General features: G+C 43.4%; 1 protein-coding gene across 1 annotated transcript in view; it reads left to right on the top strand.

Annotated features, from left to right (window-relative positions):
• stab2 (stabilin 2) overlaps positions 1-21,367 on the top strand; it is a 35,379-nt gene that overhangs the window by 2,805 nt on the left and 11,207 nt on the right. Inside the window, exons 4-45 of the mRNA XM_042298011.1 lie at positions 604-689; positions 792-858; positions 1,040-1,135; positions 1,313-1,435; positions 3,051-3,247; positions 3,557-3,687; positions 3,798-3,931; positions 4,075-4,154; positions 4,979-5,128; positions 5,400-5,543; positions 5,918-5,980; positions 6,209-6,325; positions 6,495-6,548; positions 6,808-6,888; positions 6,999-7,151; positions 7,346-7,405; positions 10,914-11,006; positions 11,358-11,444; positions 11,594-11,705; positions 11,793-11,973; positions 12,147-12,240; positions 12,399-12,557; positions 12,714-12,809; positions 12,936-13,028; positions 13,145-13,192; positions 13,755-13,894; positions 14,085-14,196; positions 14,293-14,460; positions 14,656-14,763; positions 14,877-15,008; positions 15,134-15,262; positions 15,342-15,404; positions 15,506-15,601; positions 15,987-16,182; positions 16,634-16,729; positions 18,362-18,413; positions 18,574-18,635; positions 18,884-19,009; positions 19,190-19,263; positions 19,355-19,429; positions 20,961-21,080; positions 21,304-21,348. Of these exons, the coding sequence (XP_042153945.1) occupies positions 604-689; positions 792-858; positions 1,040-1,135; positions 1,313-1,435; positions 3,051-3,247; positions 3,557-3,687; positions 3,798-3,931; positions 4,075-4,154; positions 4,979-5,128; positions 5,400-5,543; positions 5,918-5,980; positions 6,209-6,325; positions 6,495-6,548; positions 6,808-6,888; positions 6,999-7,151; positions 7,346-7,405; positions 10,914-11,006; positions 11,358-11,444; positions 11,594-11,705; positions 11,793-11,973; positions 12,147-12,240; positions 12,399-12,557; positions 12,714-12,809; positions 12,936-13,028; positions 13,145-13,192; positions 13,755-13,894; positions 14,085-14,196; positions 14,293-14,460; positions 14,656-14,763; positions 14,877-15,008; positions 15,134-15,262; positions 15,342-15,404; positions 15,506-15,601; positions 15,987-16,182; positions 16,634-16,729; positions 18,362-18,413; positions 18,574-18,635; positions 18,884-19,009; positions 19,190-19,263; positions 19,355-19,429; positions 20,961-21,080; positions 21,304-21,348 (4,493 nt within the window). The remainder of the gene's footprint in view (positions 1-603; positions 690-791; positions 859-1,039; positions 1,136-1,312; positions 1,436-3,050; positions 3,248-3,556; positions 3,688-3,797; positions 3,932-4,074; positions 4,155-4,978; positions 5,129-5,399; positions 5,544-5,917; positions 5,981-6,208; positions 6,326-6,494; positions 6,549-6,807; positions 6,889-6,998; positions 7,152-7,345; positions 7,406-10,913; positions 11,007-11,357; positions 11,445-11,593; positions 11,706-11,792; positions 11,974-12,146; positions 12,241-12,398; positions 12,558-12,713; positions 12,810-12,935; positions 13,029-13,144; positions 13,193-13,754; positions 13,895-14,084; positions 14,197-14,292; positions 14,461-14,655; positions 14,764-14,876; positions 15,009-15,133; positions 15,263-15,341; positions 15,405-15,505; positions 15,602-15,986; positions 16,183-16,633; positions 16,730-18,361; positions 18,414-18,573; positions 18,636-18,883; positions 19,010-19,189; positions 19,264-19,354; positions 19,430-20,960; positions 21,081-21,303; positions 21,349-21,367) is intronic.

Below are 21,367 nucleotides of genomic sequence, written 5' to 3' on the forward strand. Positions count from 1 at the left end.
CATGGACGTGTGAATTATTCTCTGTCCTGGTGAGACATGATGCATGTCGACTGAATTACTCTCCCCACTTGTTGTGCAACAACGTTACATTTTAGGTACAAATTACCCACATTAGACGGTTATCATTTATTTCAGGTAAATATTGGGTAAACATTAAAGGATATTATTGCAATTGGGTGACCATTTCTGCTCAGGAATGGTGAGTGAGTGAGAATCTGCTGACAAGAACAACTACTTCCCTAGAGTCTGCTGATTGTAAGGAGACCCTTGGCTACTCCCTGTGCATGCTTGTGTTTACATTGTGTGTGTGTAGCTTGAGGGAAGGAAGGGGATGAGTGATTATGGGCCGTTCTGATAAGAGAGGCACACAGGAGAGAGTGAGAAGGAAAGAGGAGGAGAGAGACAGAGGAGAGGAGGAGAGAGACAGAGGAGAGGAGGAGAGGAAGTGGTCATTACGTCCAGGCTATTGTCAAGTCACGTGCTCTCCTGGACATTGGTAACAACACACACAATTCGGTTTCCAATCACTGTTTCATTGAGATTGGTTGTCCATCTTTCTGTTGATATGAGACTAATGCGAATGGTACTGTCTTCCTGTCTCAGAGTGCCCAGAGGACGCAGACAGGCCCTGCAGTAATAATGGACTGTGTTCTGAAGGCATGGGTGGCAACGGGAGCTGCAGCTGTAAGGTACTGGATGATGACGCATAGACACACATGTGCAAGTAAACACATATACACGCACACATGCACAGACAAAGAATGGTCCATCACTGTGTTTGTCCTCCTCAGCCTGGCTTCGTGGGAACAGCTTGTGAAGACTGTGCAGATAATCTTTACGGCTCAACCTGTAGTTCTGGTAACCAACTCGGTCCCTTTCTTTAAGATTGCGATGCTTTACCTACCCCATTTTGTGACTGCCCCATGCACCTAGAGATACAGTCCACGTTGGTGCCGTTTGTTGATGATCCATTGCATTGTAATATTGACCTGTTTCTCTCTCTGTCCTTCCCATCATTCTCCATTTGCTGGTCCATCAGCCTGCACGTGTGGACATGGCCTGTGTAATGCTGGTATCCACGGTGACGGGATATGCACCTGCTTCTCTGGGTATAAAGGCCCAAAATGTGATCTGGGTAAGAGAACCAGTGGTGATGCATGCTTATGACATGTCTTATAATGTGTTAGAACTGTATCATAATGCATTATTCCTGTCGGCATTAACTCCCTGATCTATAACCTACCTGTATGTTTTCATCTAATGACAACTTGCTCCCACCTTAACAACAGCATGTGTCTCTGTCATCTTTCAGAGCTGCCGGAGTGCTCTTCTCTGCTTTGTCCACAGAACACTCGCTGTATGCAGGGCTCGCTGGACGGGTCGCTGCGTTGTCAATGTCTACCTGGCTACCGAACCTCTGGAGATCAATGCATATGTGAGTGACAGCATGGCTGTGTCCCTATTCTCTGTAAAAGGGTAGCCCCATGGCCTTATGGCTACTAGCGGCCTAGTACTAAGTGAGTTATGGTGCGTTCGGAAAGTATTCAGACCCCTTAACTTTTTCCACATTTTGTTACGTTACAGCCTTATTCTAAAATGTATGAAATAAAAATGTTCCTCTTCAGTCTATATACAATACCTCATAATGACAAAAAAATAATAATCATTTGAAAATGTATTAAAAATGTTAAAAAACGTAAATACCTTATTAACATAAGTATTCAGACCCTTTGCTATGAGACTCGAAATTGAGCTCAGATGCATCCTTTTTCCATAGATCATCCTTGAGATAAGTCCACCTGTGGTAAATTCAATTGATTGGACATGATTTGGAAAGGCACACATCTGTCTATATAAGGACCCACAGTTGACAGTGCATGTTAGAGCAAAAACCAAGCCATGAGGTTGAAGGAATTGTCTGTAGAGCTCCGAGACAGGATTGTGTCGAGGCACAGATCTGGGGAAGGGTACCAAAACATTTCTGCAGCATTGAAGGTCCCCAAGAACACAGTGGTCTCCTTCATTCATTAATGGAAGAAGTTTGAAACCACCAAGACCCTTCCTAGAGCTGGCCGCCGGCCAAACTGAGCAATCGGGGGAGAAGGGCTTTGGTCATGGAAGTGACGAAGAACCCGATGGCCACTCTGACGGAGCTCCAGAGTTCCTCTGTGGAGATGGGAGAACCTTCCAGAAGGACAACCATCTCTGCAGCACTCCACCAAAAGGCACAAGATTCTCTGCTCTGATGAAACCAATATCGAGGTCTTTGGTCTGAATGCCAAGCGTCACGTCTGGAGGAAACCTGGCAACATCCCTACGGTAAAGCATGGTGGTGGCAGCATCATGCTGTGGGGAGGTTTTCCAGCGTCAGGGACTGGGAGACTAGTCAGGATCGAGGGAAAGATGAACAGAGCAAAGTACAGAGAGATCCTTGATGAAAATCTGCTCCAGAGCACTCAGGACCTCAGACTGGGGAGAAGGTTTACCTTCCAACAGGACAACGGCCCTAAGCAGACAGCCAAGACAATGGCAGGAGAGGCTTTGGGACAGGTCTCTGAATGTCCATTATTAAGTGACCCAGCCAGAACTCGGACTTGAACCCGATTGAACATCTCTTTAGAGACCTGAAAATAGCTGTGCAGTGACGCTCGCTATCCGGCCTGACAGAGCTTGAGAGGATCTGCAGAGAAGAATTGGAGAGCCTCCCCAAATACAGGTGTGCCAAGCTGGTAGCGTCATACCCAAGAAGACTCGAGGCTGTAATCACTGCCAAAGGTGCTACAACAAAATACTGAGTAAAGGGTCTGAATACTTATGTAAATGTGATATTTCAGTTTTTGAATTTTTGATACATTTGCTAAAATTTCTAATAACCTGTTTTTACTCTGTCATTATGGGGTATTGTGAATAGATTGATGGGGGGGGAATGTTTTAATCCATTTTAGAATAAGGCAGTAACGTAACAAACTCTGGAAAAGGTCAATGGGTCTTAATACTTTCCGAATGGACTGTATATAATAGTTTATAAGATGATTTGTCTCCTCTCACAGCCATAAACCCGTGCCTGCAGCAGGTGTGCCACATCCATGCCACCTGTGCCCATGTGGGGCCCAACAAGCACTTGTGTACCTGTGCCCAGGGCTACAGTGGGGACGGGCACGTGTGTGTTCCCATAGACCCCTGTCAAACACACCTGGGGGGCTGCTCTGCTGACTCTGCGCGCTGCGTGTACGATGGGCCAGGGAAGGTGTGTGTGTGTGTGCGTGTGTGTGCGTGTGTGTGTGTGTGTGTGTGTGTGTGTGTGTGTGTGTGTGTGTGTGTGTGTGTGTGTGTGTGTGTGTGTGTGTGTGTGTGTGTGTGTGTGTGTGTGTGTGTTTTTCTCTAACCGACAAATGAAACGGATTGATAATGCAATGTCAAATATAACATTTTATAAATATAACATTTTATAAATATAACATTTTATTGCTTCAATTGGTGATAATGTGCCATTCATTTGAGGGTGGACGTGTTTGGTGAACCTCCCCCTGAGTGGTGTTTTTGGTTTCTCTCGTAGTCTCATTGTGAGTGTCAAGACGGGTTTGACCACTTGACAGGAGGGGTGAGCTGCAGCCTGAAGGACTTGTGCAGACCTAACTCCTGCAGCAAACATGCCAACTGTTCAACAGTGGAGCCAAACATAGTAGAGTCAGTGTGTTTCTGTTCTCTTTGACTTAGTGTGTTTAAAGATATTTGTGCAGTAAAACCATCCTTTTTTCAAAAGAGCATCTTACCTTTGTACATCTCTCTTACTCCAGGTGCACATGTCACGAGGGATACGTGGGCAACGGCAAGATTTGCTATGGCAACATCATGCAGCGTCTGAACGATCTGAACTCAGAGCCCGGAGGCCAATGGACCGGTCAGCTCAGCAATGCCATCACACTCTTTGGTGCGTCTCATTGGTTAATCATCAGCCAATCAGTGACTCATTAAAGTTGCAGAAAAACACCTCTTTTGTCATGGGCCTTGGTTTATATAGACTCTCTCTCGATCTCTATCTCTCTTTTCCTCCTCCTCCTCCTCCTGCTCCAGGTGCCATTACTTGGCCCCTGAGCAACTTTGGCCCCTTCACCATCTTCGTCCCAATCAACAAGGGCTTCAAAGGAACTCCGGTAACATGCACAGTAGACACCTAGAGAACTGTAGCTATATTGATACACAGTAGACACCTAGAGGCACTGTAGCTATATGATACACAATAGACACCTAGAGGCACTGTAGCTATATGATACACAGTAGACACCTGGAGACACTGTGGCTATATGATACACAGTGGACAACTAGAAGCACTATGGCTATATGATACACAGTAGACACCTAGAGGCACTGTAGCTATATGATACACAGTAGACACCTAGAGGCACTATGGCTATATGATACACAGTAGACACCTAGAGGCACTATGGCTATATGATACACAGTAGACACCTAGAGGCACTGTTGCTATATGATACACAGTAGACACCTAGAGGCACTATGGCTATATGATACACAGTAGACACCTAGAGGCACTGTAGCTATATGATACACAGTAGACACCTGGAGACACTGTAGCTATATGATACACAGTAGACACCTAGAGGCACTATGGCTATATGATACACAGTAGACACCTGGAGACACTGTAGCTATATGATACACAGTAGACACCTGGAGACACTGTAGCTATATGATACACAGTAGACACCTAGAGGCACTATGGCTATATGATACACAGTAGACACCTGGAGACACTGTAGCTATATGATACACAGTAGACACCTAGAGGCACTATGGCTATATGATACACAGCAGACACCTGGAGACACTGTAGCTATATTGCTGTATATTTTGTATATTTTTTGGAACACAAGACCAATATTTTTTACTTTTCCCCCTATAGCTGAAATATTTATCGTGTTTGTTGTAACATTGAGTATGTGTTGTCCTGTCTCAGCTGATACCTCTGATGGCTGACCCAATGAAGGCTAAGTACCTGTGTAAGCTGCACATTTCTCCCGTGGAGATGCCCTATGACATGCTGAACAGAGGGGTCATCTACTACACTCTGACGGGCAAGGCAGGGGAGACGGTGACAACAGATGACGTGAGACACACACGCACACGCACACACACACACACACACACACACACACACACACACACACACACACACACACACACACACACACACACACACACAAGCCTCATTACCAAGGCCCTCCTGATTTAGACTGACAAATGTGAACACCGTCCCAAGAGTGTGCTTCTCATAGTAGTAGTGATGACAAGCACAAGACGGTCCAATGAGAAACACTGCTCCAATGACAGGTCACGCTGGTCATGTCAGCAAAATAACTTGATGATCCCCTCCACAGGACAAGCAGCTCAAGATCCGTATCCATGGCAGCAGGAAGAAGGGCGGGGTCCTGCAGTCTGATGTCATCGCTTCCAATGGGATCATCCATATTATCAACAAGCTGATGGACAGTGTCTCACCCACGGTGGAGAGCGACAAAGAGGTACACAAATACCAGAGACAGAGGTTACGTCACAAACGGCACCCTATTCCCTATTTAGTGCATGACTTTTTCGTCAAAGGTAGTGCAGTACATAGGAAATAGGGTGCCATTTGGGACCAACCAGACACCTTGTTTATTATACTTAGAATAGCATTTGTAACGCCTACATTTGTGCCTACTTTTTAATTGTATTTATTTACCCCTTATTCGACCAGGTAAGTTGACTGAGAACACATTCTCATTTACAGCAACGACCTGGGGAATAGTTACAGGGGAGAGGAGGGGGATGAATGAGCCAACTGAAAGCAACAAGACTGGTTGTTAAGTTAGGCTAAATTCCATTTTGACATGACTTGTCATGTTATCTTTTCCAGGAGAATCTGATGAAGATTCTATCAGACTATGGGAAGTTTTCCAAGTTCAAGGAATTGTTGATGGTACTGTCTTCTGTATTCATTTCATGTTATTTAAATGTTATTTAACATATTCTATGTATTATTCAGAGTGGGTATAGTATATCAGATATGAAGTAACATCAACCTGTTGTTTGATATCTTATTAATGTATTGTTATTCTTATTTGTATGTATTTATATGCAACTCAATTTTTTGATATGAAATATTCAACCTAAATAAAGTTTTATTTGGTTTGATTCATCTGTCCAGAAAGCCAATGTTGATTCTGTATTGGAGGAGGCTGGGCCCTCCACCATATTTGCCCCCACCAACACAGCCTTCAATGCCATGAAGGAGGGACAGCTGGACTATCTCACCTCTAGTGAGGTAGGGAATGGGTGACCTCATGTGCACATACACATACACACGCACACGCATGTACACTTACAAACTCTTATGCCTCTAATGACACAAACACACACATCGTTTTGCAATGCATGTCTCCAGACCGTGACTGTGATGTGTGTGTGTTTGGCTTATTTTTGTCTGAATTCAGGGAAGCACTAAACTACTGGAGCTACTAAGGAATCATGTGATCCCCTCATTCAATGTGAGTGTGCATGTTAGGCTACATGTCAATCACCAAACCAGATCATGTAGAGTCCCTTAGTCTTCAAGGTCCGTCCGTATTCATTAATCTTCTCAGAGTATGAGTGCTGATCTAGGATCTGTTATGTCCTGTTATGTTATGTCTATATCATAATGAATTAGATTACATGGACAGGAGATCTGATCCTAGATCAGCACTCCTACTCTGAATATTCTGTGAATGTGTTTGCACATGGTTGTTGTTTTTCATTGGTTTGAAGTTGGAGTTCTATAACGCTGTGAGCAACCAGCGGATTAGGACCATTGCCAATCAGATCCTCTCGTTCAATGTGACTGAAAACGTAAGTACATGTGACACATCAACACAAGCGCAGAGGTGTATATGGTGTGTGTGTGCGTGTAAGTGTGTGTACAGTAGGTGTGTGTGTCTGACTCTGACAAAACCCCATAGGGTCAAATCCTGGTCAACGGCATGGCTGTACTGGAGGCAGACGTGGAGGCCAAGAACGGACGCCTCTATTCGATGGACGGAGTTCTAATCCCGCCCTCCATCGAGCCGGTACTGCCACACAGGTGTGACATCACAGAGAACAAACTTTTGAAGGTGAGTTTGAGTGGCAGGTTTTGTGATCGTCCCCCCCGCATTCACATTAAGTGTTTTAGTTTCCGAGGTTTTGTTCATTATTAACTTTATAACTTATTGTTAGAGTCATCCTTTATTTAGATTTAGCGAGGTAGTTTGTTCTGGTTGCTTGTCCTCATTTGAGTGTCTCTATTTGTTGACATGTTACTACCCAGGGTGACTGTGTCAGCTGCTCAAAGGTGACCAAGTCCGGCTGCCCATCCGGAGTGTCCACAGTAAGAACCCACACACACTCAACCCCAAATAGTTTGCAAATACTGTATAGAGACCTAAGCATCCCTTTCAGTTGCTTTCACATGGCTCTTTCCTTAACCTTGTACAGCGCCTCCAGAAAGTATTCATACCCTTTGACTTATTCCACATTTTCTTGTGTTACATCCCGAATTTAAAATGGATTAAAAAAATATTTGTTTTCTCACCCATCTACACACAATAGCCCATCATGAAAAGGGGAAATGTGTTTTTAGAAATGTTTGGAAATGTATTGGAAATTAAATACAGAAATGTACATACAGGACCAGTCAAAAGTTTGGACACACATACCCATTCAACTGTTTTTCTTATTTTTTTACTATTTTCTACATTGTAGAAACTATGAAATAACACATATGGAATCATATAGAAACCAAAAATGTGTTAAACAAATAAAACTATATTTTATATTTGAGATTCTTCAAAGTAGCCACCCTTTGCCTTGATGACAGTATTCACACCCGTAAGTCACTACTTAGGCTCCCGAGTGGCGCAGCGGTCTAAGGCACTGCATCTCAGTGCAAGAGGCATCACTACAGTCCCTGGTTCCAATCCAGGCTGTATCACATCTGGCCTTGATTGGGAGTCCCATAGGGCGGCGCACAATTGGCCGAGCATTGGCCAGGGTAAGCCGTCATTATAAATAAGAATTTGTTCTTAATTAACTGACTTTCCTATTTAAATAAAGGTTTAAAAAATGTATGTATGGATCACCTTTGACAGCTGTAAGTGTTTATGAGTAAGTCTCCAAAAGCTTGCACACCTGGATTGTACAATATTTGAACATTATTCTTTAAAAAATTATTCAAACTCTGTAAAAAACTGTAACTAGGCCATTCAGGAACATTCAATATGATATTGGTAAGCAACTCCAGTGTATATTTGTCCTTGTGTTTTAGGTTGTTGTCCTGCTGAATGTGTCTCCCAGTGTATGTTGGAAAGCAGACTGAAACAGGTTTTCCTATAGAATTTAGCCTTTGCTTAGCTCTATTCCGTTTCTTATTATCTCAAAAAACTCCATAGTCTTTGCTGATTACAAGCATAACCATAACATGATGCAGCCACCACCATCCTTGAAAATATGAAGAGTGATACTCAGTGATGTGTTGTGTTGGATTTTCCCCAATCATAACTGTTTTAAAGTCACCATTGGCCTCATGGTGAAATCCCTGAGCAGTTTCCTTTCTCTCTGGCGACTGAGTTAGGAAGGACACTTGCATCTTTATAATGACTGGGTGTATTGATACACCATACAAAGTGTAATTAATAACTTCACCATGTTCAAAGGAATATTCAATGTCTGCCTTTTTATTTTTACCCATCTACCAATAGGTGCCCTTCTTTGCGAGGCATTGGAAAACCTCCCTGGTCTTTGTGGTTTATTCTTTGTTTGAAATTCACTGAGGGACCTTAATTGTATGAGGTAGTCATTCAAAAATCATGTTAAACACTATTATTGAGTCCATGCAACTTATTATGCAACTTTAGCGGGATTGATTTGACAACATCCAGTGAAATTGCAGAGCGCCAAATTCAAACTACAGAAATATCAAGATTCAATATTCACGAACATATAAGTATAATACATCAAAATAAAGCTTAACTTCTTGTTAATCCAGCCACAGTGTCAGTTTTCAAAAAGGCTTTACGGGGAAAGCAGACAATGTGATTATCTGAGGACAGCGCCACGCATACAAACACATGAAAATAATTTTCAACCAGGCAGGTGGCGACACAAAAGTCAGAAATAACGATATAATAAATGCTTTACCTTTGAAGATATTCTTCTGTTGGCACTCCAACATGTCCCAGAAACATCACAAATGGTCCTTTTGTTTGATAATGTCCTTCTTTATATCCCCAAAATGTATATTTATTTGGCGCGTTTGATTCAGAAATACACCGGTTCCAACTCGCCCAACATGACTACAAAGTATCTAATAAATTACCTGTAAGCTTGGTCCAAACATTTCAAACAAAGTTCTTAATCCAACCTAAGGTATCCTAAAATGTAAATAATCAATCAAATTTAAGACGGGATATACTGTGTTCAATACCGGATAAAAACAATGTGAAGCGTGTTCCAGTTCACGCGCATCAAACAGTCGAGTCCACTTTGAATGACATTTACAATGAACAGCCCTAGTTCTTCTTATCTCAAAAGAAAAACATCAACCAATTTCTAAAGACTGTTGACATCTAGTGGAATCCATAGGAACTGCAACCAGGTTCCTATTAAATAGGGCTTCCTCAATTTTTTTCCCCCCTGGATGGTTTGTCTTCGGGATTTCGCTTGCCAAATCAGTTCTGTTATACTCACAGACACTATTTTAACAGTTTTAGAAACTTTAGAGTGTTTTCTATCTAAATTTACGTCCGGATGAAAATCTAATTATATGCATATCCTAGCTTCTGGGCCTGAGTAATAGGCTGTTTACTTTGGGCACACTTTTCATCCGGACATGAAAATACTGCCCCCTATCCCTAAGAAGTTTTAAGCACGTTTACTCATTGCGTTATTTAGGCTTGCCATGACAAAGTGGTTGAATACTTATTTACTCAAGAAATTTCAGCTTTTCATTTTTAATTCATTTGTAAAAAGGTCTAAAAACATAATTCCACTTTGACATTATGGGGTATTATGTGTAGGCCCAGTGGGCGAAAAAGTTCCCAATTGTCATCCTTGAGAAAAAGTAAAGATACCTTAATAATAGAAAGTGACTCAAGTAAAAGGGAAAGTCACCCAGTAAAATACTACTTGACTAAAACGTCTAAAGGTATTTGGTTTTACATGTACTTAAGTATCAAAAGTAAATGTGATTGCTAAAATATACTTCAAAAGTAAAAGTATAAATAATTTCAAATTCCTTATATTAAGCAAACCAGACAGTTTTATTTTATTTTACAGATAGCCAGGGGCACACTCCAACACTCAGACATCATTTACAAATGAAGCATTTGTGTTTAGTGAGGTTGCCAGATCAGAGACAGTAGGGATGACCAGGGATGTTATTTTGATAAGTGTGTGAATTTGACAATTTTCCTGTCCTGCTAAGCACCCAAAATGTTTACTTTTGGGTGTCAGGGAAACTGTATGGAGTAAAAAGCACATTATGGTGAAGTAAAAGTAAAAACGGTCAAAAATATAAATAGTAAATTACAGATACCCCAATAAACTACTTAAGTAATACTTAAAAGTATTTTTACTTAAGTACTTTACACCACTGAGTACAAAATCCAAATGTAATCCATTTTAAATTCAGGCTGTAACAGTCAAGGGGTGTGAATACTTTCTGAAGGCAATGTATGTGTTTACTCAGAGCCATGGTCTGTGTCACAAATGGCATCCTATTCCCTATATAGTGCACTACTTTTGACAGAGCCCGGTGGGCACTGAGTAAACACATCCAGCCATCCATGTACTGTATACAGCTCTGTGTTTATTTTGCTGACGTCGCCCCCTTTGTGTAGAACACCTTCCTTCGCGGCTGTGTGTTCCGGAACATATTGAGTTTCAACATCCTTACGTTTGGCTGCGCCCCCATATGCAACAGGACCCTCACGGTACAGACACACACAGATACACACAAAACTTCTAACCCCAACTCCTAACCCTAAACCTAACCTTAACCCTCAATCTAACTTCTAACTTCTTCTAAACTGAACCCCAAACCCTAAAACTGAATAATTTTAACAATTAATTATAATTTGAACAAATGAAAGAATCCTACCTTGTAAGGACATTCTGGTCTTGATAAATGTAGGAAAACATGTACACACACACCACACCTCCCTCGCACCTCGTACACCTCAAACACCCCTCACACACTCTGTAGGCACGCCCTGATTTGAGTTCTACACCCTCCTAAGCCCATCCTCCTCCCTAACCCCACCTCTACATCACCCTCTCCCCAGACACCACTGTGCTGTAAGGGCTTCTATGGGCCAGACTGCACCCCATGTCCTGGAGGGTTCAACACCCCCTGCTCCCGTCACGGACAGGTGAGACACCCCACCTAACCAACGTATCCCTTAACCACTTAACCAGTCTGACTGAGAAAATAATCTATGCAGTGATTGGTGTAATTCTCCTGTTTGTGTTTATGTTCAGCATGTAGGTATTCATACTTATTTTCTACCGTGTGTCTTAGTGTTCTGAGGGGATCGAGGGAAACGGGACGTGTGTCTGCGAGACCAATTTCAAAGGCTCCCGGTGTCACTATTGCTCCAACCCCAACAAATACGGACCAGCCTGCGACAAAAGTACACCCCCGTCTTAGACGTATCTATATCGACAAAGGGACACATCTGTCTCATGTTGATGATGTGTCTCTCCCCCTCTGTCCCTAGCTTGTGACTGTATCCATGGTGTGTGTGATAACCGTCCCGAGGCAGAAGGGCGTTGTAAGGTGGACTCCTGCCAGCAGGGCTACACTGGCCAGTACTGTGAGCGCCACACCCAGGCCTGTGGCCCCCAGGTGACCTTCTGTCATGCCCACGCAGAGTGTAACTTCAACGGAGGGGCAGTCAGGTGAGTGTGCAGGCTTCACTGCGGCCTTGTTGGGGATGTTGGTATAACAATAGAATCCCTTTCTCTCACTCAATGTTCTAAATTCTCATGACAACAGTGTTTTGTATCCAAGATTGTCCCTCCTGCAAAAGTTAGTTCTAAGTAAAAGGCATGTTTTTTTTATGTGTGTGAAGGTGTGTGTGTAACCCTGGTTTCCAAGGCGATGGGATCACGTGCGTGTATACAGAACCCTGTGCCCTTCCGCACCGTGGAGGATGCGATGTGAATGTAAGCACAGAAAACACATAAACAATGTACGAAAACTATACATCTCACCATCAACGTCTTTCAGTACCTTTTCCAATTGAACCTTTTTTTCACCTAAGCATGGTAGCCTGCTTTCTGTACTGAGCTGTTCTGACTGTGCTCTCCATTGCCCCCTACAGGCCAAGTGTATAAAGACAGGGCCAGTCTCACACACATGCCAATGTTTGGCAGGATGGAGGATGGATGAGGATGGGTGCCAGCCTATCAATGACTGCCTGGGCCCTGACAGAGGGGGATGCCATCCCAATGCCACCTGCATCTACGTGGGCCCTGGACAGGTGAGAGGGGTAGGGCATCAAACTCCCAAAACAGTTTGATTGACTCAATGCAATGTTGTTTCTATATTTTCTCCCTTACCATCTATCTTAACCATCCATTCAATAAAGCCCAAAGTCTCCAGTTGATTCTATGCATGTTCCTATTTCCAAATGCAGAGCGGCTGTGCGTGCAAGAGTGGTTTCCGTGGCAATGGGAGGGAGTGCGAGGCGAGCAATCCGTGCGTGGCACAAAATGGCGGCTGTCATTATCTGGTGGGTGCCCGCTACTTCTCATTGGCCAACACGATATTGAACCAATAGAATCACCGACCATAATACTGATTGACTGTGATGATAGTCTTTGACCTCGTGAACTTTGATCTACTTTCTCTCCTACAGGCAAGCTGTCTCTACGTGTCCGGTGCATGGAAGTGTGTGTGTGAGGATGGATACACAGGTGACGGAGAGGCGTGCTACGGCAACGTGGGACAGGTGAGCACTTCCTATCTTATTGCCAAGACAGGTAGGTACATATGTTTGTGGATTGGGGGACTGACATACCTACATTGATCTGAATAACAAACCTGACCTCTACTGTGTCTCTGTAGGAGTTGATGGCCCTTCCTGATGTCTCTGAGTTCGCCAAATGGGTGACTGTGAGTTTGACCATTGTCATTTACAGCAGGTTTTTTTTTTTCCCCCCCTGTTGTTTATGCTGTTGTTCATATTCTTTATTGTCTGAATAAGAAGCAACTTATTTTCACTTCTGACTTCCTGTATCAATAATGAGACGTCACACCACACTATCTAGAACCTTTAAGAGTTATTCAGCCGTCCCCATAGGAGAACCCTTGGAAGAACCCTTTTTGGTTCCAGGTAGAACTCTTTTTGGTTCAATGTAGAACCTTTTCTACATGGAGAGGGTTCCACATGGAACCAAAAAGGGTTCTCCTATGGGGACAGCCAAAAACCATTTTGGAACCCTTTTATCTAAGAGTGCATAGTGTAAGCTTCAGGAATGTTTAGTAAGATACAACCGGATATGGTTACAGAGCATTATGGGTATTGTAGTCCATCATGCTACAATCTGCATAAGGTCATATTCACAACTCACCATGACCTTCTGCTAGCCTGCTAGTATGCCTGTAAGAGGCTGGTCGTACGGTTTTAGGTCGGCAAGACATTTAGTATTTTCTTTCGTCTCCTCCCCTCTCCCAGGACATAGGCATTTCCCAGCTGCCACTCATGAACAGTCAGAACATAACTCTGCTGGTGCCGTCCACAGCAGCTACAGACAAGATGACCAAAGAGGACAAGGACTTCTGGACAACCCAGGGGAACCTACCCAGTATCATCAAGTAAGACCTGGGTCATATTTATTAGGCACCAAACGAAATGATGTTTTCTAAAACAGGAAGAGACTACCTGGACTTGTCCAATAAGAACCGTCTATTTTATTTTCCCTTGGACAACTTTTAAAAACGTTTTGCTATAGGCACTGAGATTCTTCCATTGTGATAGTCCTTATTTCTGATTATCCCCTGATAGAAATCACATGATCCAAGGTGTCTACTCACTAGATGACCTACGCGATGCGTCCTCCAACTTGCAGCTCACTTCCGTTCTGAAGAAGGCTCTTCCTGTTACTATGACCAATGAGGTGAGTTTAGAGGCAGGTTTTATCCGAAGGTTGAAGTGAACAGGAACTGTGATACTGTAACACATGACCTGAAGTTAACCCTGTATTGTCTGTCAGTCCACAGTGATTGGAGGAGCCACCATAACAACCGCGAATGTGGCTTCAACCAATGGACTGATCCACATTATTGACACAGTGTTGGTTCCAGAGAGGAGTCTCAGTGAGGGGCTGCTGGAGCTGCTTGCACGGAGGCCAGAGTTCTCCCTGTTCAAGAGTTACCTTGTCGTATGTACATTATAAGGCTGCCATTCTAGTCATCCACACTCTCGTACAGCACCCAAACTCTATTTCTGAACAGAGCACTCTGATGAACAACCCCAGCTTTATCAATGTCTCAATAAGGTTCTCCATGAAAATATGTGTGATTCCGTATGCAGCCATATCTGAGGAAAATGTCTGTCTCTGTCGGCTCCCTCTCAGCATCACAACCTGACAGCAGAGATAGAGCAGGCCTCGGCCTACACAGTGTTCGCTCCAACAGACGGCGCTGTCCTCGAGTACCTCAAGAATACCGCTTCAGACACCATGGTACCTCAAACGATTTTTTAAATGTTGGTACACATTGTGTGTGTGTGGCTGCGAGTGTGCGTGCTTATATAATGTATGAACTGTAGTACTGTGTGTGTTTTGGTTGTTGTCAGGACCTGAATACGACGCGGTACCACATAGTGCTGTCTGATAGGTTAATGAAGGTAGACCTGCTGGGTGGAACCTACAAGGAGACCATGCTGGGGTTCTCCTACCAGCTAGGCATCTTACCCAGGGATGACAAGGTATTATTATTATGGGATGCTCTGGGAATTCTGTTGGTGTTCTACTAATGTTATATCAGCCATATTGGCTATAGTCTGCTACTGTTTGAGTCCTCTCCTTTTTTTCTCTCTTCTCTACTCTGTAGTTGTTTGTGAATGAAGCCCAGGTAAATGTGTCAGACATCCTGGGAGGTAAAGGGGTGATCCACGGCCTATCTGCAGTACTAGATATCACCAAAAATCGCTGCGACATCCAGCAATTCAAGACATTTCCGGTAAAGCCCCTTTCTTCCTTTTTCTAAACATTTGACATTCATTTTCTCAGATAATAATTGATTTATATTTTGTCTGAAGGGATTGTGTCAAGATTGCTTCTACCCACAACTCAACTCCTGTCCAACTGGAGCTACCACAATAGTATGATACCTTTCAAGTATATCCAGCTACCTTATAGTGGATCCAAAATGGCTGTCATGTTTCATGAATTACTCTCTGTGTTATGGCTGTGTTCCCTACAGGCATTGGTCAGGAAAAAGTGTATGTTCAGTCGGGTCTACCAGGGGGAACGGCTGCTCAGCATCGGCTGCAGGACCATCTGCAAGAACACTACCATTGTACGTGAGACACCAGTAGCACCACTAGCACTGCGTTGGAATCACTGGAATACGACCACACTTCGGACTGTGTCCCACCCTATTCCCTATATAGTGCACTATTTTTGACCAGGGCCCATAGGGAATAGGGTGGAATTTGGCATGCATCCCTGGTCTAGAATGGATTACTGGTGTAGAAACAAAAGCACTGTTAAAATCATTTGTTTTGTGTTTGCATATTTCTGACATATTCAATGCTTTAAATCCAAGAAGAGGAATCAACAAGGGTCCAGAGAAGCTCTACCTGAGTGAGGGAATTGACAGGCATTCATACTCTACCTTTACGTCAATTGGAAGTGAGAGTAGAAGTGCCTGTCCCAGTGATTGACTCTAGCTCCCCCTGTAGGTGCGGAGGTGCTGTGGCGGGTTCTACGGGGAGCACTGTGAGCCGTGTCCAGGGCCCAAAGGCCAGCCTTGCAATGGGAACGGGATGTGCCAGGACAGGACCAACGGTACAGGGGTTTGCCAGTGTAACAAGAGCTTCAACGGGACTGCTTGTGAAACGTGCCAGGAGGGCAAATACGGCATCCACTGTGACCAAGGTACTGTAGTAATGTATTGTAAGCCCTAAGAAAAAAGGATGCTATCTAGAACCTAAAAGGGTTCTTCGGCTGTCCCCATCAGAGAACCCTTTGAAGAACCCTTTTTGGTTGGAAATCTGTTGGGTGGAAACCTTTTGGGTTTCATGTAAAACCCTTTCCACAGAGGGTTCCACATGGAACCCAAAAGGGTTCTTCGGCTGTCCCCATAGGGTTCTCCTATGTGGACAGCCAAATAACCCTTTTGGAACCCTTTTTTCTAAGAGTGTAGTCAAATATCGTCCACTGTGACCAAGGTACTGTCGCAAGATATATCCACTATCAACTTGCCACTACAATATAGAATCCAGCAATTCAACATTGGGATGCTTTTGTAATACAGAAACACAATCTCTATATATGCTACTATCATCAGCATATTTCTCTCTTGCTCTCAACCCCCCTCTCTCTGCAGACTGTAGGTGTAAGAACGGCCGGTGCAACGACGGTATCCATGGAGATGGGACATGCGAGTGTGATGCGTATTGGAGAGGGGTCGCCTGTGATGACAGTATGTACTGTATGAATGTATATGTGCTGGTGTTGTTCTTATTTTTAATTAGTATAATTTTAGCTCCTTGCATCTGGTAGCACTTTAAGTTGTGCGAGTTTAATCTTTCCAGTATGTATGACAGGGTCATTGCCTGATACGTGGGCCACAGCGCAGGAGGGTCATTCTTGAGTTGTGGTGGCATTTCGTGAGAATTAAAATAAAATGTTATGTATTTACACAATACCAGTCAATCGTTTGGACACACCTCCTCATTCAAGGGTTTTTCTTTATTTTGACTTGTTCTACTTTGTAGAATAATAGTGAAGACATCAAAACTATGAAATAGCACACAAAATATATTTATTTGAGATTCTTCAAAGTACCCATCCTTTGCCTTGATGACAGCTTTGCACACTCTTGGCATTCTCTCAACCAGCTTCATGAGGTAGTCACCTGGAATGCTTGGAGTTCCCACATATAAATATGAATTTGTTCTTATGACTAGTTAAATAAAGGTTCAATTTAAAAAATGCAGCACTCCATCACTCCTTCTTGGTCAAATAGCCCTTACACAGCCTGGAGGTTTTGGGTCATTGTCTTGTTGAAAAACAAATGATAGTCCCAGTAAGCTCAAGCCAGATTGGATGGCGTATCGCTGCAGAATTCTGTGGTAGCCATGCTGGTGTGCGATTATGTTTAACAAGTAATGGTAATTGTTTCTCAAAAATGTAGGGGTAAAAATTAATGACATGACACTCCTGTTTTCAATAACTTTAAATACCTCACCTTGCGAGGATAACGGCACTGAGCCTTTTTGTAAAATGTTTGGAGGTTGGAGGACACATTTGGAGTGATCTTAGACCATTCCTCCATACAGAATCCTTCCAGATCCTTGATATCCTTCATCTGTGCTTATGGACGGCCCTCTTCAATTCAAAGCACAGGTTTTCAAGTCCAGAGACTGAGATGGCCATTGCAAAATGTTGATTTTGTGGCCAACTAACCATTTCTTTGTGGATTTTGATGTGAGCTTGGGGTCATTGTGTTGCTGGAAGATCCACTTGTGGCCAAGTTTCAGCCTCCTGGCAGAGGATAACCAGGTTGTTGGCTAAAGTGTCCTGGTACGAGTGTTAACACTTTCTGACCCCACTGTATTATATACATATATAAAATGAAAAGCATTTTAATAGCCTTCTTTGTTTTTATTAATCCATACAAATATGAAATACTTTTACTTACTTTCTAGAATTCAAATAATAGATATCTCTAAATTCCCAAAACATGTCACTGCGACTTTACTCATCACTACTGGGACAAGACCATTTTCATACCCTTAGTACTTTTAAAGAATACATACAAATACCGTTTTGCAGTACAGAGGACTTGCATTTTGTTTTATCATTGACAAACAGTTCGACGTCAACAAAAACATGCGTGATGTGTTTTCCATGGTCGCAAAGGCAAGGGATGCAAATGCCACCGCCCAGGACATGTCCTACCAAGGGACTAGAGTCCCACCCCTAACTGACAGAAAGACATGCCAAAAAAACAACACATGTATTACAAGTAGAAGTCACATGGGCATTTCAACAATGTTATAGGATCATCTCATAACACTGTAACTCGTCATTCCTGTATGCTGTGTTTCAGAGTTCATGAGAGAAGAGAACTGTGGGGACAGGAAGTGCCACACCAGTGCAATGTGAGTGAACTCACTCTGACTTCAGCTTCCCATCGCTCTATGATGTGACTTATGTTGAAATCAAACCCTCTCAGCACATCAGGCCCGAGAAACGGTTCTTACATCTCTTAGCTGCAAACTGTGGTTCCATCTCTTCTCCTCTTTTGCATCTCTCCCACAGATGTGTAGTAGGTCGCTGTGAATGTTTGGCAGGGTTTCAGGGTAACGGCACTGACTGCAAAGGTATCCTTCCTGTCACTTTCCGGCATGCACTATTATACTGGTACCTGAACTGCTATTACACTATACATGACTACCACACAGGAAACTAGGTGTAACAAGTGTGTGTGTGTGTGTGTGTGTGTGTGTGTGTGTGTGTGTGTGTGTGTGTGTGTGTGTGTGTGTGTGTGTGTGTGTGTGTGTGTGTGTGTGTGTGTGTGTGTGTGTGTGTGTGTGTGTGTGTGTGTGTGTGTGTGTGTGTGTGTGTGCAGCGAAAGATGCCTGCAAAGACAATAACGGAGGATGCAGTCCTCACGCTGTGTGTAAGAGGACTCTCCCTGGACGCAGGCAGTGCGTGTGCAACACGGGATATCACGGCGATGGGATGGTGTGTGTACGTAAGTGTGCATCTTTAATCTGCACACTTTGACAGGTCAGGTTCTGAAATAATGTTGAGTTTCAGCTGTGTTTGTTCGTTTTGTTATCTCGGGCTGGGCTACCACTGAAAGTAACGGTAAGAAATGATTTGAGCCGATTTAGACCCAAACTATGTTAAACATGGTTTTATTTTCCCTCAGAGATTAACCCCTGCCTGGACGGTAAAGGAGGATGCCATGTGAATGCAGACTGTATTCACACCGGACCTAACAAAGTAAGTTGGTTGGTCGGCCCGTCATGTGTGTTCGGTGTCCATCAATCTGTTGTAAAACAGTGAACTGACTTATTTCATGTTTTCTATCCAGACGTCGTGTGTGTGCAGCCAAGGCTACACAGGAGATGGGAAGGAGTCTTGTACGGTTATCAACCTCTGTCGAACGGTACATCTCTAATCTCTCCCTCAATACAGTGTTAATGTAGTGAACAGTGTAACAGTGTGGTGAACAGTGTAACAGTGTGGTGAACAGTGTAACAGTGTGGTGAACAGTGTAACAATGTGGTGAACAGTGTAACAGTGTGGTGAACAGTGTAACAGTGTGGTGAACAGTGCAACAGAGTGGTGAACAGTGTAACAGAGTGGTGAACAGTGTAACAGTGTGGTGAAAAGTGTAAAAGTGTAGTGAACAGTGTAACAGTGTGGTGAACAGTGTAACAGTGTGGTGAAAAGTGTAAAAGTGTAGTGAACAGTGTAACAGTGTGGTGAACAGTGTAACAGAGTGGTGAACAGTGTAACAGTGTGGTGAAAAGTGTAAAAGTGTAGTGAACAGTGTAACAGAGTGGTGAACAGTGTAACAGTGTGGTGAACAGTGTAACAGAGTTGTGAACAGTGTAACAGAGTGGTGAACAGTGTAACAGTGTGGCGAACAGTGTAACAGAGTGGTGAACAGTGTAACAGTGTGGTGAACAGTGCAACAGAGTGGTGAACAGTGTAACAGTGTAGTGAACAGTGTAACAGTGTGGTGAACAGTGCAACAGAGTGGTGAACAGTGTAACAGTGTGGTGAACAGTGCAACAGAGTGGTGAACAGTGTAACAGTGTGGTGAACAGTGCAACAGAGTGGTGAACAGTGTAACAGAGTTGTGAACAGTGTAACAGAGTGGTGAACAGTATAACAGTGTGGTGAAAAGTGTAACAGTGTAAATGTAGCGAACAGTGTAACAGAGTGGTGAACAGTGTAACAGTGTGGTGAACAGTGTAAATGTAGTGAACAGAGTAACAGAGTAGTGAACAGTGTGGTGAACAGTGTAACAGAGTGGTGAACAGTATAACAGTGTAGTGAACAGTGTAACAGTGTGGTGAACAGTGCAACAGAGTGGTGAACAGTGTAACAGAGTGGTGAACAGTGTAACAGAGTGGTGAACAGTGTAACAGTGTGGTGAACAGTGTAACAGTGTGGCGAAAAGTGTAACAGTGTGGTGAACAGTGTAGCCGTGTGGTGAACAGTGTAACAGTGTGGTGAACAGTGTAACAGTGTGGTGAACAGTGTAACAGTGTAGTAAACAGTTTAACCGAGTAGTGAGCAGTGTAACAGTGTGGTGAACAGTGTAACAGAGTGGTGAACAGTGTAACAGTGTGGTGAACAGTGTAACAGTGTGGTGAAAAGTGTAACAGTGTGGTGAACAGTATAACAGTGTGGTGAACAGTGTAACAGTGTGGTGAAAAGTGTAACAGTGTGGTGAACAGTGTAACAGTGTGGTGAACAGTGTAACAGTGTGGTGAACAGTGTAACAGTGTGGTGAACAGTGCAACAGAGTGGTGAACAGTGTAACAGTGTGGTGAACAGTGTAACAGTGTAGTAAACAGTTTAACCGAGTAGTGAGCAGTGTAACAGTGTGGTGAACAGTGTAACAGAGTGGTGAACAGTGTAACAGTGTGGTGAACAGTGTCACAGAGTGGTTGTCCTCTTGGCAGAAACAAAGGGACTGCCACAGGTACGCCAGGTGTAATATGACTGGTCCAGGGGAACGCAGCTGCACCTGTATGAATGGATATGTGGGCGACGGCATTAGCTGCAAAGGCACTGTGGGCAAGGTGAGCAGGAGAGGAGACTACACATAGCATGATTAAGTAAAAGTTACATTTGATTGCCATTTGTTAGTGCACGTACATACCCCATGTAAGCTCACACCTCTTTTCTCACTTAATTTATTTATTTATTTCTCTCTCTCTCTCACACACACACACACACACACACACTCACTCACTCACACTCTTCATTTGACCATTGATCAGTGTTTGTCTTTTTCGTCTACAGGAGCTTCTCACCAGGAAACTGAGGGATTTCTATCTTGGGTTGATGGTGAGTCTCTCACTGACAG

Source organism: Oncorhynchus tshawytscha, linkage group LG15, assembly GCF_018296145.1.
Source record: "Oncorhynchus tshawytscha isolate Ot180627B linkage group LG15, Otsh_v2.0, whole genome shotgun sequence".
NCBI lineage: Eukaryota > Metazoa > Chordata > Actinopteri > Salmoniformes > Salmonidae > Oncorhynchus > Oncorhynchus tshawytscha.